At 43.7% G+C, this 17,194-nt stretch overlaps 1 protein-coding gene across 1 annotated transcript; it reads right to left on the bottom strand.

The window, feature by feature from the left end:
* Nucleotides 1–16,058: 16,058 nt before the first annotated feature.
* Nucleotides 16,059–16,994, bottom strand: LOC146796966 (olfactory receptor 1f45-like). Its single transcript, XM_085631473.1, has one exon. The coding sequence runs from the start codon at nucleotides 16,992–16,994 to the stop codon at nucleotides 16,059–16,061; it is 936 nt and encodes a 311-aa protein (XP_085487599.1).
* Nucleotides 16,995–17,194: the final 200 nt, after the last annotated feature.

Genomic DNA, 17,194 nt, shown 5'->3' with positions numbered 1-17,194 from the left:
CTTTGCCACTCTGGAGCTGTGTCGAGCTTTCCTTCGTGTGAGAGAGAGCATTGGGTCTTATATATATATATATATATATATATATATATATGTATATATATATATATATATATATATATATATATATATATATATATATTACCTACTGGCGATCGCCAGTAGGTAGTTATAGTTAGAAGTTAGAACCTAGTTTCCATAGAAAAAGCATTTTTTGATTTGCTACTAACTTTGGCGTCATTTGACGAATCTTCGCGAAATTCTCCCAAAAAAAGTCTTTCCAGGTCAGCTCCTATCCTGAAAGTTTGAGGGTGAGAAAAAAGGAGGGTCCCAAAACACGTTTTCCCCATGTTAATTTCAGTAGGAAATTTTGAGATGGGCTACAGCCCGAACTGCAGAACGGAATTACCCCAAATTTGGCAAAAAGGTAGTGCTTAGTTCAGAAAGCGACCTTTTTTTAAATGGTGTAAATCCGTTCAGTAGTTGCTGAACAATTCAAAAAATAAAAGTCAAAAAATCTATTTCCCATAGTAAACTTTAGACAAGGCGACAGCCCGAACTGCTGAACGGAATTAACCTAAATTTGACAAGGTAGTGCTTGGTTCAGAAAGCAATGGTAAATACGTTCAGTAGTTGCTGAGAGGATCAAAAATAAAAGTTTCGATAGCTGTGGCCGAGGAGGGTTCCCGAATCCTCCCGACCATGAGCTTTATTCTAATTGGCTGTCAACACTCCAAACCAGGAAGTGTTGGCAGCCATCTTGTGACTCGGTAGAAACGAGTAACAAGAAAACAGAAAACTAAAGGTGAAAAAACAGAAAAGGGGTGCAGGGTAGAAACACCCTGACCCCCTAGGCCTGCTCAGGGGGTCCCACAAGGACCCACAGGGCCATAAAAAGCATTAAAAAAAAAAAAAGCTGAATTCACGCGGGGTGCACTAATCCGGACGAAAATTTTTAAAAAACGAAGCGTCGGCACCTGCGCTTCCTATTTAAAAAATCCCCGGGTGGGCCAGGTCCCAGGGGCACTTATAAATAATGTTGCTGGGACCGCAAGGGCCCTTGCAGCCCTGGAGACCACCACCACCCTGGGGCTTATTAAAATAAATGCGGGGGGCACGCAGCCCCCCGTAGCCCCGGGGACCGCCACCTACCCGGGGCTACCTAAAGAAATGCGGGGGGTTCCAACCCCCCCACGCTGCTCCGGGGACTGCCAACTCCCCGCAGCATTTATGATAATTGGGGAGGACCGCCACCTCCCCAGGGCTAAAAAAATAATTAGTGTGACACTGCCCCAGGGGCCACCACCTCCCCGGGGCACTTAATATTGGGATTAGGGGGTCTGTAGTGGCCCCCCGGCCCCTGGGACCACCACCTCCCCGGGGCTTCAAAATACAGGGAGGGGGGCCTCACGGCCCCCCTCCTGGAGCCCTCGATGGCACTGTGGTGCAGGGTGAGGGGAGGGGCCTGATGTGACAAGTGTTCAAACGCACCCTGTGGTACGTTTTAAGTTGGATGATTAAGTCTCCATGAATCCTGAGGGTCCCTGAGGGCCAAATAGCCCACCAGCTACCTCCAGTAAGTGCCCCAAGGACCCTTATGATTGAAGGAAACTTAATCCTCCAACTTAAAATGCGCCACAGTGCACGTTTGCAAACTTGTCAAATCAGGCCATGCCCCCTCCCTGCACCACTGTGCAAACATGCCCCCTGGTGCATTGTAAATTGGGGTATTAAATCCTGAGGGTCCCTGTGGTCCAACTAGCCTACCTACAGTAAGTGCCACAGAGCTGCGCTGCTGACAGGTGTAAAAAGAAGCGTAGCCTCGGACCACCTCTCTGCAAGGCAGCCCTGTGGCGCATACTGAAGGTACCTGTTGGGCTAGTTGGCTCCCAGGGACCCCCAGTGTTGAAGGGGAATTAACTCCCCATGTTAAAACGCGCCACAGGGCACGTTTGCAGAGTGTTGCTGGGAGGGGGTGAGGCCTCTGGCATGATGCCGGTCTTTTGTTTATTTTTATTTTTTTTAAAGGGGCCTGTGTTGGCCCCACTTCTTTTTTCTTTTTTTGGGCCCTGGGGACTCCATCCACCAGGGCCTGACCCCTTTTTAAAAAAAAAAACCCCTCTAAATGGGAAGGGGGCAACGTGGGCCCCCCTCCCGTTGCTAATTCCGGCCTTGGTGACCCCATCCCCCGGGGCATGGCCACATATATATATTTATTTAAGGGGGGCTGCGAGACCCCCCTCCTGAGGCCTCTAGGCCTCTATAGGCCCCAGGGACCCTATCCCCCGGGGCCAGCCTTTATCTTTTTTAAAGAAATTTGTGGGGAGGAGGGTCGCGTGGCCCCCCTCCCGGGCAACTTCTAGCCCCATGGACCCCATCCCCCGGGGCCGGCCCTATCCATTGGGGACCGTGGCGGGAGCCCCAATGCCCCCAAGGTTCAAAAATATTTATATATCTGGATGGTAGGGTTTGAGGGACTCTCGCGATATTCACTCAAACCCAGTTTTGAAAAATAGAGCATTGTGATTGGCCCAGGGAGCTTTTCTTTCTCTTGGGCCATCTTGCTCCCACAGGAGTTAGATGTCTGGGAGCAAGTGCTCTGATTAGCTTTTACTGGCAGCCATTACAGGGCTTAGGGAGTTAGTCCCTTGTCCTAAACTTAAAAAATATTTTTTTTAGAAGGGGGATGGTAGGGGTACCCTGTCCCCTACATCCAATGGGGGGCCCAGAGGGGCCCCAGGGCAAACGTTGGCAAATTATTTGCCACAAGCCCGTGAAGCCCAATTTATTAATATGAGGAGGAGGTTGCATAGCTCGCCTCCCTGAGCAGAATTTGGCCCTGCCGACCCCATTCCTCAGGTTCACATATATATTTTTTAGGGGGATGGGGGCCATGGAGCCCTACTCCAAGAGCCTCTAAAAAGCCCTAGGGACACCATCTCCCAGGATTGTTACTTTTTGAAAAAGGGAGGAGGGCTGTTCAGCCCTCATCTCTAACCCTTTAATGGTTCTGGATAACCCACCCCCAGGGCCTGCTCGCTTGCTGTGTTTCGGGGAGCCCACCTCCAGGACAAAGTGGCTTCCCTGCCCGCTCCTGTGTGCAGGGAAACTTGTGTTTAATCCTACCTGGCAGGAGCATTTGTTAAAACTCTCATTAAATGGGAGCACACACAAAATCTTCTGCAAGTGGGTGGAGATTTATAAATGCTCTTGTAAGGTGGGTGGAGACTTGTGTTCTATTTCCCTGCCCACAGTGATTTGGGCAGGGAAACAGATCAACAGATTGCTACAGCTTGGAGGAAGCAGCAAAAAACGCTGCTCACTGTGGGCGGGAGTATTGCTGGCCCCTGCAGCATGCAGGGAGCCAGCTGGGGCTCCTTCCGTGCCCCCAACATGTGTGTGGTGGATGCCCTGGGTGGGTACCCAGGTTTAAGTGTTCAGGGCCAATGGGGATGGAGTCCCTTGGGCTGATAATTGCCCTGGAAGGGAGGATGCACAGCCCTCCTCCCCTTTATTTAGATAGGTGACCCCGTGGGATGGGGTCCCCAGGGCCTATAATGGCTTGGGAGGGGAGGCATGTGTCCCATCTCCTTTATTTTTAGAAATGGCCCTAGAAATGGGGTCACCACGGCCTAAGGACGCCCAAGGAGGGGGGCTCCACATCCCCCTCACTTTTATTAACAAACAAATGACCTAGGGGATAGGGTCCCCAGGAACTTTAAGGCTTAGGGAGTGGTGTCGTGCGGCCCGTTCCCTCTTAACTTATATGTACTGCTCTAGGGGATGGGGTCCCCACGGCCTAAAGAGGCTCAGGAAGGGGTGGCCCAAGGGTCCCATCCTCTTTAATAAAAAAAAGACCAAGGGAGGAGTACCTCAGAGCCTAAAGAGGCTTGGAGGAGGGCCACACTACCCTCTATCCTATTAACTTGCATTTACAGCCCTGGGGATGTGGTCTCCAGGGCCTAAAGAGACTCGGTGTGCTCATTTATTTTTAATATTGGCCCTGGGGGAGGGGTCCCCAGGACCTATCAAGGCCTTGGGAAGAGGCTGCATTGCCATCTCCAGATTATTTTAGGAAGTGGCCCTGGGGGGAGGGGTCCCCAGGGCCTAACAAGGCTTAGGGAGGGAGGTCACTTTGCCCTCCTACCCTTTTATTAAAAAAAACAGCCCTGAGGATGGGGTCCCCTGGGCCTAATAAGGCTTTGAGAGGGGGCCACAAAGTTCCCACCTAATTAAAATTAAAAAGAAAGGGCACTGGCGGAGATGGTCCCTAGGGCTTAATAGGCCCCTTTCCCTTCAAAAAATCATATGGCCCTGGGGTTCCCAGGGCCAAACAGGCCTAATTAGGCTTGGGGAGGAGGGCCACATTGCCACCTCCCCTTTAAAATACAGAAGGCCCTGTGACTTTACATGACATGGCTTATGTGGCATCATTGATGGCATCACTAATGACATCACAGATGACATCATCCAATGAGTGTCTTTCTTTGTTTGTTTTATAGTTTACATAGGAGCACCTAACTCCCTGCCACACACTTGCATTTACTTTGACCTTTGGAAATTTACTGAAAAAAACAGGTTAAAGTAACATTATAGTAAGGTCAATTTCTCAGTGAGAACATTAAAATTTTGAGCACAAAAAAATGCAGAAATGTGTGGCCAGGCCCTGCAACCAACGTCACTCATGCAGCCCAACCCTATGCTGCACACGTGCTATGGACATGCCTGGGGGGGTTGGCCAAAATGCCTGGCTTGCATTCAGGGCCCTGTGGCCAGCCCCCCTCAAAGAAAATCAAACCCAGATGGCACACATCCTTCATCTTTGTGTGTATGGGGGGGTTGGCCATAGGAATTGTCTCTGGTGGCCCTATCACCCTGGGCCATTTTCTATTAAAGGGAAGAGGTCAGCCATGCATAGCTGAGGAAGATAGTATGAACCTATAGAAAATGTGATAGCATTTTGTCTTCTAGGGTACCGTTCGTAGCAGTTTTCTCTCAAACATGGTAAATCAAATCCCAGCAGAGGATCATCACTTTTCACATGGTAAAATCACATTAGCCCACAAAAAAAAATTGAAAATTAAAATGGTATCAACAAATGATCTACATTGTGACTAAAGTATATTATCAACAATTAGATGTGCACTTTTTCTGACCTTCAAAAACTGGTCCAAGTACTGCCCCTTCATATTTTTTTCAATTTTTTGTGAGTCCTCTAATGGTTGACAAAATACATTGTTCAGGTTGTGTCCAGCCAGTCAGGACCGACGTGGCCTATCAAGCACTATTGCTGAGTAAAGTTCAAACTTTTTACCAACTTTGGTGTTTTTTTTGTAGCTATAACAGAAGATTGCTAAGGGATTTCTCCTAAGGAATCAATTTTTTGGGACCTCCCCTTTTCTGGGACCACACTTGATTGGTCAGTGCACCAATATTCAAGGAAGGAATTGAGGTGGCTAAACTTTTGGGGGAAAGTTTTTCCACCAAATCCTTTTATAGACTTTTATGATGATGTTGACCTGTAAATGTTCTAAATGATGACATAACAGTATAACTGAAGGGATTTTTCATCTGAAAACACATAGAAAGGAAAGCAATGATGGTCTTATGTTGTGTTATGCTTAATAATTACAATCAGATATCACAGAAGTAGTCTTTATTAACTTAACATCTACTATGATGCCATCATAAGGCACATGTTTAACTTACCTTATACTTACCATTCATGTCTATATGAACTACAATGTAATATTTCTCATACCTGAAAAAATATGGTTAATATTAGTAGAAGCTATTTATCTTTTGAGACATTTGGTTAGTTCTGAAAACAATTTTTTTTCTTATTTTGAGATTTTTGGGGAATTTTCTTTTTACAAGGTGAACATGACCAAGCAAAACAATAGTCTGAAGAGGAAACAGGGCGGCAACTAAGGTAAAAAGCTAAACTAAGACTGTTGGGGAGAACACTGGTGAGCCACCACAAGCTTACAATACAGCGGACTGGATGCACCTGGTGGCCCAATCCTTTCACGCCAAAAAAATGACAATCCAGCAGTCCTTTTTGGTGTCAACCATTGTTAATACATCCTTGATGAGTACAGAAGAGGATCCAATTAGGCCTCCTTCATCATTGGAACCCCCACAAGGCCCTCAGTTACTACATTTCCCGGCCATTGACATTGGGGATTCGCACTCCTATCTGATGAGCCTAAAATCTGGTTCATCAGTAGATGCGTGCCCGCGAAGCTTCTACTAGCCCTTGCTCCCACCATAAATCAACACGGTTTTGAATTCCTCTTTGGCAGCTGGTGTTATGCTGTCACTCTGGAAACAGACGAAAATCCTGCCCCTTTTAAAGAAACCAAGTGCCGACCCTCTCATACCCACAAACTACAGGCCTACCTCCCTCCTTCCGGCTTTCTCCAAAGTGCTGGAGAAGCATGTAAATAAAATCATAATGAGTTTGCCGAAAATCAAAATCTCTTGCACCCCTCTCAGTCAGGTTTCAGGGCTAACTATCGCCCTGCAATGGCTCTGTTGGAGGTGAAAGAACACCTTAAGGAGAAACTGGATCAGGGGGGTAGAGCAATCCTCATATTGTTGGACCTGTCGGCAGCGTTCAACATGGTGCCACATAGGAGGCTCCTCGATAGACTGGAACAACTGGGATTCGGGGAAATGGCTCTAGCCTGGCTAACTTTCTACTTGGAGGACAGAGAACAGGTTATTTGGACTCCCCCTTTTTCCTCTACCATACCTAGCTTTCAAGTTAGGGCTCCTGCCTTAACCCAACGCTTTTTAACATATATATGCCCCACTATGTTGGAGTCTTATGGTGCAAAGATAATTTAGTATGCTGACGACACTCAGCTGATTTTCTCCTGAAACAGAGGCAATGAGTTTTATGGGGGCATGATTAGATCCTGCCTCACTGACGTCTTCGGATGGCTGGAGGAAAACCAGCTTAAGTGCAACTCTGACAAGTCAGAAATTGTTTTATTCGGCCTGCCTGCAGTGCATGACTGGAGTCAATGGTGGCTGGAAGAATTTTCATGTCCCAGTGTGGCTCAATCCACAGTTAGAAACTTAGGAATCCATATTGATAACGCTCTCCCTATGCATTCCCAAGTTCAGGTTTTGGTGGGGACCTGTTTTGGACGGTGTGAAAGTTTCTTCTGCTTCTCCCGTTGGATTGTAGGAGGATTGTGATACAGGCACCGATCACATCCAGATTATACTATGGGAACATCCTCTACCTGGGCAGCCAGACTTTCTCCTACTATGCCTTCAGATGGTGCAACATTCTGCAGCCAGGGGTATTCTCCATCTAAAATCGAGCTCCCACATGACACCGTATCTCGAAGCCCTTCATTGGCTCCCAGTGAGGGAGCGGAAATAGTTTAAGGCTTTAGTAACTTTCTTTCAGGCTCTTCACGGCAAGGGGCCCAGCTACCTCAGATGGCGTGTTGGCTGGTACACTCCGACAAGGGCACTGAGATCAACCTCCAGGTCGTATGCTTGTGTCCCTAAGGTGCGCCTGGCACGTAGGGGTGGTAAATCCTTTAGCCTTCTGGGGGCACAGGCATGGAATAAACTTCTGTTGCCCCATAAACTTTCTACGAATTTGACGAATTTTAAAAGATTGTTGAAAACTTGGCTCGTTGGGAGTTAAACCATTACTTTGTCAGCATTGTGTGAATCAGCAGCACCGGGACACTCCTTTTGGAGTAGCTGTGCGCTTTATACATTTATGTCATTCATTCATTCATTCATGGTCATATCTCTCTCTCCCATCATAATGACATATGGCCGAGTATATTTAACAGTAGTAGTCTATTATTAACTTTCCATTTGCTATGAAGCTTTAAGACACATCTTTTGCTATTGAGAGCAACATGATCATGCAGACGATGCTGACATTCATAATTATTTTTAACCTATCGCAAAAGTACAGCGGTAACAAAAACAAAATTTACAATAGTTGATACCATAGTAAAAAACATTGTATAATTAGAAACACAAGTGTTTAAGATTAACAATAGTTTGAAATACTTTATGTATTATTTCTACACAAAACCAACTTAAACTACACAAAAATTCAAAATGTAAAAGTAATAGTAATAACTTTTCACTTATAACTTAAAGTTATAATTTACTCCTGTTCAAAACTTACTAGCTGCCAGACTTAATTACTTATAACTCATGCCATCTCCATGCACTGATCATACCCTTTCATATTATGTCACATATTGCATGTTAAATTTAACAATTCATTGCAAAACTCATGTCATCTCAAAAGACATCATTTACAAGAAGAATGCATGGTAGAGGGTCGAGTTATAGTTAAAATGTCTGCCATCACATCTTTATGGATGTGGTGGCATTCAATCAGATCTGTTGGCTCAGCAGATTGTCCGTGGCATGAAATATATTTATTTTTTATCCTTAATATTTTTAAAATTACTGAACATGATTACAGCAAATCATAAAATTCACTTTTTCTGGACCAAGATTTAGATTTCTGGCAAATTTGGTATAATTTCGTTCAGTCGTTTTTGCTATAGCTGTGTCTAATTTTCCTAAGTAAAAATGAATGTGGAATATGTGTTTTTGGACTCCCTTTTTCTTTTTTTTCTTGGCCCCTGTTTGATGGATAACCCAAAATCATTGCAGAAACGAGCTGTAATGGATGAACTTTTGTTTTTGAAAGTTTTATGAAGATTCGTTAATTGGTGCCAAAGTTATTAGCAATCTGAAAACTGCTTTTCCTATGGAAACATAGTCCTAACTACCCAGTGGTGACAGCCACTGGCGGATATATAGCCATAAATATATCTACTGCAAAAAACAAAGGTAATGTGACATTATAGATGGTGCTGTTATAATATATAAAATAACATTTAAAAACAAAATAAATTGTCATCAATTATGTCATTTGTAATGTAATCAGTGATGTCATCAATGATGTCATGTAACATGTCATCATGAGTGATGTGATATGTGAGGTCATAAGCAGTGAATTGTCGGGACCAACTTACAGGTAGGTCAGTATAACTGGTGAACTTTAGTGTTACTTTTGTTTTTAAATGTTAGTCTTTCTATTATCAGAGCACTTAACTATAAACTTGTTTTAACCTTTATTAGCTAAAATGTTATTACCTACCTAACTATCACTTTAACTTTAACCTGGGTTTTTCATGATATATCGAAGATTTTTTCAATGTAAAATAAGATCTTTAACCACTTAACCTTTGTTTTTTCAGTGATTAATAAAAAGCATGCCTTTTAACTTTCTTCTAAATTTGGTGCAATTCTGTTTAACCATTATTTTCAGTATCCCTTCCCAAAATTTCCTATGGAAATTAACATAGGAAATAATGTTTTGGGACACTCTAGTTTTCACAGCCCTCACTTTGCAGATCACCCCAACACTTTTTGGAAAGAAGCTGAAGTAGTTCATTTAAAAAAAAAAAACATTTTGTGAAGTTTTATCAAATGGCGTAAAAGTTATTTGCAAAACAAAAAATGTGGTTTCCAAGTTTTAGGTAAAGAGCAGCTCCTTATATATGGAAAACACTAAAACACCATTGACACTCCAAAGCTGCTCCCCTCAAATGTCAGTTTCTCTTGCAGATATTTATATATAGTATATGAAATTGGTAGCTGTGTTCAGAACCTGCCTCCCTAAAGCCCACATTTATTTTATTATTACTGAAAACCTTCCGGCCCAAAATCAATACTCCTGACTCTGGCCCTGATTTGAGGTGACACAATTGTTGTCTCAAACTAGCCTGGACATAACGGCTCCTGAATACAATATCTATGTACTATTAGCAGTCATTAGATGATTGAAACCACTGGAACAATCCTGAAAATAAGAACACAAAAGCAACACAATGCTGTTAGGGATAATACAAGTGGGTGGTGCATACAATAATCACAAGCATTTAACTTTCTCAATTGCCATCTGATTACAAATACTATGTTGTATGATTGGGTATAATAACCTTATTGCCTAAAGCTGGTTACTTTGTGTTGAGATTACAAACCTTCCCTCAAAGGACTCTCAGCAGGAAAGGATTGCCCTCTCATTGAATGCCAAAACTGCATTAGATCAGATTGAGTGGCCAGATACACTCCAGAGACTTGGACTTGGAGACGATTTTAGCTCCAAGGTTAAATGGCTATTTGATGCACCCATGGCACAAGTGCAGAGAATTTTTTTCTCACTCCTTCTGAGTTCCGGAGTGGCATCAGGGTACCCTCTTTCTCTCCATCTGTTCCTTCTTGCCCTGGAGCCTCTGATGGTTATTATCCTGCAAAACCCACAGATCACAGGGATTCTTAGTCCAGCGGACACCTCCAAAAACCTGTTAAATGCTGGTGATATCTTGCTCAGCCTTCCTGACCTGCCGCATCACAGCTGACCCTCATGTCTACCAACACAGAATTCTCTGAGATTGTGGGTTACTGGCCTAACGGAAGTAAAAGTGAGAATATGTCACTCTTCTGGCCATAGCAGGCTATGGATTCCAGTGGAAGGCAAATCGCCTGAGATATTTGGATGTTTACGTCAATAGGGATCTAGAGCGGACGGTAGCGGACAACCTTAGCCCACTTATTGCCAAAATTAAGATGGTCTATGTTGAATGGACACATCTGAACATATGCCTATGGGGAGGGTGCCAGTGGTAAACGCTTTAGTAGTGCCATGCTCCATATATGTCCTGGGTATGTTATCCCTGATGGTCCAAACCTCTGTACTGTGGAAAATTGACTAGGGTATCAAATCCTTCATATATGGGATCATGAGGCCCAGGCTGAACATTTCTAAACTCACCTCTCACAGGCAATGTGGAGGACTCAGCCTCCTGAGTGTAGAGTATTACCAAACAGGGCTCCACTTGTCCCAACTTGTTAAGCTCTGGTTGACTACATAGGAGCTCCTTCTGTGGGCCCTTATCAAATGACATTTATTAACTGCCAGTCTGATTCTCCACATGCTGTTCAACCTTGACCCACTGTCGTTCCTTCAACACTGCTAACCCCATTTTACAGTCCATGGATAAGATGTGGAATCACGCACACATACTTCTCAATAGCGATGTGCAAATACACAGGCAAGCTCATATGGCATAATGCCACTATATGTGTGGGAGACCGGCCCATCTTGTGTACTTTTTGGAAACGGATGGCATCCATACTACTGGCCATGTACTGTCTGACAATCAGTTCAAATCGTCCTACAAGAGGAAATCCACTTAGTCAGCTCCTAGCTGTGAAAATATTGGCAACTGAAACACTCCCCCTCCAGCTGACGTTGTTCCCCCCATGGGTAGTAGAGGAATCCCTCGTACTGCAATATCTGACCCAGTGGGGGCAGTTCAAGTGGGTATTCTCAAGATTCTACAATCTCATAGTGTGCCATCGCCACTCAAAATTTCTTCTATTGCAGGTGCGTGCCACCTTGCAACAGCTACTCAACATTGAACATACGGGCAACAACTGCACCAAAATGATTGAAAATTTGGACAGGGGTATCAGGGATTCTAGAATGAAATGTACCCTATTTAAAATGCTTCAGGACTGTTATTGGTCCCTCAAAACTGAAAAATGTAGGGCTGTTGCACCGCATGGCCTGCTGGAGACGCTCCTACAATCAATGTGACATGTCCCACATACTTTTTGAAATTTTTGGTCCTGTTTGTGTATTGGTCCTCGGTGTGGTCCTTCCTCAGCGAGGCCCACAGATACCTATTATACTGATGGGATCACTAGTATCCCTTTAAATGACTAATATCCGCCCCTTGATATCCCACGGGCCTCACCACGGGGAAAAATTGCATCTTGTGCCACTGGTGGGTGCAACATAGATCAACGCATGAATGGCTGTCCGAGATGTACAAGACCACATACAAATGACTCATATACAGGGTTCAGGACAGGGCATAAACATCTGGTGAGGCTATACATCTTTACCCTCCTTGGCCGTCTGCAGAGCTGCCTAAAGAACAGTACTTGGCTCCATTATCAGGAAGCACCACAAATGGATTCACCTGTTCTATTCAAATTTTATAAGATCTTCCTCAGCTATGATAAATCTTCATGTGAGCTATTAAGTCAACTTTTGCACAGTTGGGCATCATCAACCTGCCAATCAGAGTCAGTGCACTACTTGCAATTTGAAACAGTAGCCACCCAGATTTGAGCATGGTTTCTCTTCAGAGTGGCTGCAGGATAGCTTGCCACTTGCCATCACCCTAGAATGCACTGTAGTGGCTACTCTCTAGACATACCCTGAAATGCACAACATTCAGAGACCTGCTCTGACAGCTAACCTTGTACATTCCTTTCAAACAGGCCGTGGAGACTGTTGTAGTTTGAGGGCAGCCTCTGCACAGGGTCTGGAGCCACTCAGGTAGGAGAAACGTTCTTTATTCCACCTTTGGCTCCAAGGTTACAGACTGATAGCTGGGTTGAAGATGGGGACCTAAGTGGGGCGACACAGCTGTGATTATAATCTAAGTGCCTAGCGTGAAATAACGAACGTCTCTCCTATTTCAGTGGCTCCAGAATCTTGTGTTCAAACCCTTCACTCAGCTACAAAAGAGACAGAAATCACATTTGACCTAGGAAATAGGACTTCATTCAGAAACTTACACAAGTAGGCCTCACCACTCGCTCCATCTACTGCACTTCAACATACGACAAAGCTGCCACAAAAAAAGTGGGGAGACAGAGGGTATCCAGAGTCTCAGGCCACACTAAAAGTGACCTTGGGGAGCAATAGACTAACAGTTGGATGGCTTCCTCAAACTGTTTCCAAAAAGGAAAACAAGCACTGGCAAAGCCACTAGGTATTGCCTTTGTTGCTGAAATTGTGTATTTGATGCAAGCACATGCCACAAACAAATATGGAAGGTGGCTGCCATATGATAAAAAAAAGCTTTAATTAAAAACATTCACTGAGGTAGGCAGTTTGCTAGGAATGTTTAAATAAAAATCCTTTCAGTTTTACAGTGTGTTTGCTGATTATTATTAGTGAAGGAGACAAGAATAATTCACTTCCAAACCAAGCAACCAAATTGCAGATCGCTTCAATCTTACAGGGCGACTCGCACACTTTATAAAAGCAGCTTTAAGAAGGAGACGGAAAATAACATTTCGCCAAAATGGACACCCAAAAATACAGGGTAAATAAATAGCTGTGATTTAAAGTTAATATGATTTTGTTTTTAAACCACACACTTTGAACCAGCTTTGTAAATGAAAAGAAAGGAAATATTTTTCAGGGATAGGAAAAATGTGCCCAGAATTTTTGCAGTCAACCAAAGTGAAAAGATCCAACTTGAACAGTGGGTAACCCATTGCTGCATGCACTATGCGCCAAGGGGGTGGAAGCAAAAGTTGAATTACAGTTTAACAGTAACCCTGGGCGTAGTTCGCGAAGTAGCACTTCGCGAAGCTACGCAAAGTGCAGTTCGCACTATGCGAGCTACGCGTAGCACTTCGCGAACTGCGTAGTACCTTGTTCGCACTGTGCCAGATGTCATTTTCAATGATTGCACAGTGCGGACAAGCAACCGGCACTGTGCAATCATTGAAAATGGCATCTTGCACAGTGCGAGCTGTAGTTTTCTGCTGCTCGAGTAGATTTTTACTCGAGCGGCAGCTTTCTCAATGCAAACTGGTAGTTTCTCATCGCGAACGGTCGCGAGCATACGCAACCACTCGCAATGAGAAACCTGACCTCCTCGCATTGGGAATCTCGCCGGGAGGTTTATTTTCCATGCTCGCGATCGCCAACTTGATGTTGCTGATCGTGAACAAGGAAAAAGTCTCGCCGGGATGTCATTTTGCTTGCTCGCTGTCGCCAACTTGACGTTGAGGACCGCGAGCAAGCAAAAAATGACCGCAGCACTACGCAACACTACGCTACGCGTGTTCGCACTGTGCTACGTGCAATTTGCGTAGTGCGAAGTAGCGCGAACTTCGCAAACTACGCGAGCGTAGCGTAGTGCTTTGCCCAGGCTTATTTAACAGCTCAGTGGATGAAGCCCACTCACTAAAATCTCTCCACTCCTTATGTATTATGTGCATGACTTTTTTTTAAGAAACACAATAGTCTAGAAAACAACTAAGCCTATCTTAAGGGCCAGACCAAAAATAAAGTGCAACCTCAGAACAAAGGAGAAACATTGCATGATGGTACAGCTGCACAGCTGTTCAGGATTTTTGGCTTCACATCTACGCATCAAGTGTGTTATGCATTTATTTAGTGCATGTGTATTATCCTCTGTGTCCCCATTTCCTGTAATTGTGAGGTTGTGTCGAGGAAAGCTGGGAGTGTAATAGAATGTTGTTGAAGGAATCCAGTGTGTTCTGTTCCCTGGCTGATGTGACTGAGCATCTATGACTATGTGTCCTGTATGCATAAATGTTTTATGGTATCATTGTGAGTGTGCAGCTGTGGTGTCTGGGGCTTCATGTCCGAGGAGGTCTCAAGGCTTGCACATCTTGGGCCATTGTGCAATGGAGTCACAGCCTAGTTGTTGTCTTGTTTCTTTGTTTGAAACAAGCTGTGACCTTTTGCAGAGTTTCTATGATGGCTGTTTGTTGTCTTCGGGTGTCTGAGTGGGTGTAGGAGAGCTTAAAAGGTTGTTGTTGAGGGAATATATAAGGAAGACATGTTAGAGATGAGTGATTGTCAATGATTGTCTTGTTTTTAGTTTTGTTTTTTGCAATAAAGGTAGATGTGTAGCAGTCTGTATGTCCCCATTCGATGCATTTCTAAGCTGATGTCTGGAATGCTGAGAGTGAACAATGTAATATAATGTTTGGTGAGTGGTGTGGAGTGGAAACTAGGAGATAAGAGATTGGGACAGTGGAGACAGGATGGAGCCTTAACATAACCCACTTGCTGGTGCCGTTACCTAAGAGGCTAACATCTAATAAAGAACTTAGGGGTATATTATCAAGCCAGGCGATAAAATTATTGCCGCTTTAGCGGCAGAAAACTGCAGCTAAAATGGCGATAATGGGCTTGATAATATGCTCTATGGAATTCCAATTGAAGCCCATTTTAGATGTCCTTCATTTTATCACCTGGCTTGATAATATGCCCCTTATCTCTTACCTGAGTGGCTCCAGACTCTTCTTTGAGGACCCTGTCCTCTAACTTTACCAGCAACATAAAAGATATCTACAGTTTATCATTTCCTTTTAACTTTAATCCATATAATAGATTTTAAACAGAGGGATGTTTTAATTATTTTTAGCTTCTACCACACCTCTGCAGGTGGTGGTTGGCATACTAGTACAGTGCATTCCCAGACAAATGTAGTCAAAGAGAAACTATTCTGACTTAAAAATACACCCTAAAAAAGGACATTAGTAGCTGAGGAAAATACAAAAGAAGTTGCCTAAAATAAGCTGGTGTTATCATCTGTTGGGGATCTTTGCTTTACATATGTCTCAGCTCATCAGAAGATGAAAGATACCAAACAACATACTTGCAAACACAATATTAGGTGGCTTTTTGCATCAAGGGAGCATTGACTGTTGTCAAGACAACTATTATTGCTGCTTCACTATTCAAGCAAACACGTTCAAGTGAAACCAAAAAGAGCATGTCACACAACCTGTAAAAGCACTAGTGACAATATTGGAGCCTCCTATAAGGACTAAAAGTAAGCAACAAAAAGCTTTGGGGTGAGACAAAACTGTTTAGTCTAATCTCATTAATAAGTCAACCAATAACAATTAGACAACCACTGACAACTGAATTGGTTGTCCTATTGACATAAAACAGTGACACATACAGAAAAGTGAAAACATGGCAGGGGAGAGAAAGTGAAATTGAGCCAGTGAGTCCCTTACACAGGAAATTCCAATTAGAAATTTGATTGGAAAAAGCATGATTGTGTATCAGCAACACCCTTTTTTTATTCAGAAACGAGTTTGAGTAGGGTGGAATTTAGAGATTGATGAAGAATTTGGTTTGCAGTTAAATAATATCTACCCTAGGTTTGGTTTATAAATCAGAAACAAAGTCAACGTCTTTACAACTTGCGAAAGAAGATGCATCTACACATTACTTCTTCAAAGCTTTTTTTTATCTGTTCATTTCTTAGGCTGTATATGAAAGGGTTCAGCATGGGGATAATGATGTACATCACAGTTACTGTGTTCTTCCTATCAAGCGGGTTGCTGGAGCTACGCTGGAATTCGGTGAATATAATGGTCACGTAGTACAAGCTGACAACAATAAGGTGTGAAGAGCAGGTGCTGAAGGCTTTACTCCTCCCCTCACTTGAGCGGATACTCAATACGGTTAAGATGATACGAATGTATGAGACCACTATGGGGACAATGTTGACCAGGATTAGGAATGAGCCCACAGTGAAAATCAGGATCTCAATGATGGTGGTGTCTGAGCAGGAGAGCTTCAAAAGTGCAGACACGTCACAGAAGTAGCTCTGGATCAGGTTGGATGCACAAAATGACAGCGTGACAACCATCATACTGTATAGAAAAGAATTCAGGCAACCAACTATCAAGGAACCTGCCACCAGTAGAATGCACAGATTCTTGCTCATTGCTGTAAAATAATGCAACGGCCTACAGATGGCAACATATCGGTCATAGGCCATTGCCCCAAGTAGCATACTGTCAGTGGTCTCCATAAAAACATAGAAATATAACTGTGCAATGCAGCGTGAGTACGAGATGGTCTTCCTCTGAGAGATGGTGCTGACCAGCAGCTGGGGCAACATATCTGTCAATATGCAGATGTCCACCAGTGACAGGCTCCAGATGAAGTAATACATGGGGGTATGAAGCTTTGAATCAGTAGCAATGGCAGCCATGATGGCACTGTTGCTTACTATCCCAACAAGGTAAATTGTAAGAAACAGGGCGAAGAGTGCAGTCTGATGCTTTGGATTGTCTGACAGGCCCTGGTAAATAAAGTAGATCACTCTGGTCTGGTTCTCCATGCTCATTCTTTTATCTCCAAACAGCTGTGGGTGAAAAGTGAAATCATATTTTAAGCAAGAGAGTTAAGAGCATTCAACATTGACAAGTTACCAATATATTTAACACAAAAAATACTCTCACCTCATTACTACGCAAAGCTCTAAAGTTTTTTAAATGATTAGTTCAATTGTTTTAATACAGGTGTAAGAGAACTTTTACC

The sequence above is a fragment of the Triturus cristatus genome, chromosome 10, assembly GCF_964204655.1.
Source record: "Triturus cristatus chromosome 10, aTriCri1.1, whole genome shotgun sequence".
Taxonomy (NCBI): domain Eukaryota; kingdom Metazoa; phylum Chordata; class Amphibia; order Caudata; family Salamandridae; genus Triturus; species Triturus cristatus.
The sequence above is the reverse complement of the archived record's forward strand: the minus strand, read 5'-3'. Positions and strand labels throughout refer to the sequence as shown.

What these genes read in the sequence shown, in the direction of transcription:
- LOC146796966 (XM_085631473.1), bottom strand. Translation starts at nt 16,994, where the DNA reads ATGGAGAACCAGACCAGAGTGATCTACTTTATTTACCAGGGCCTGTCA.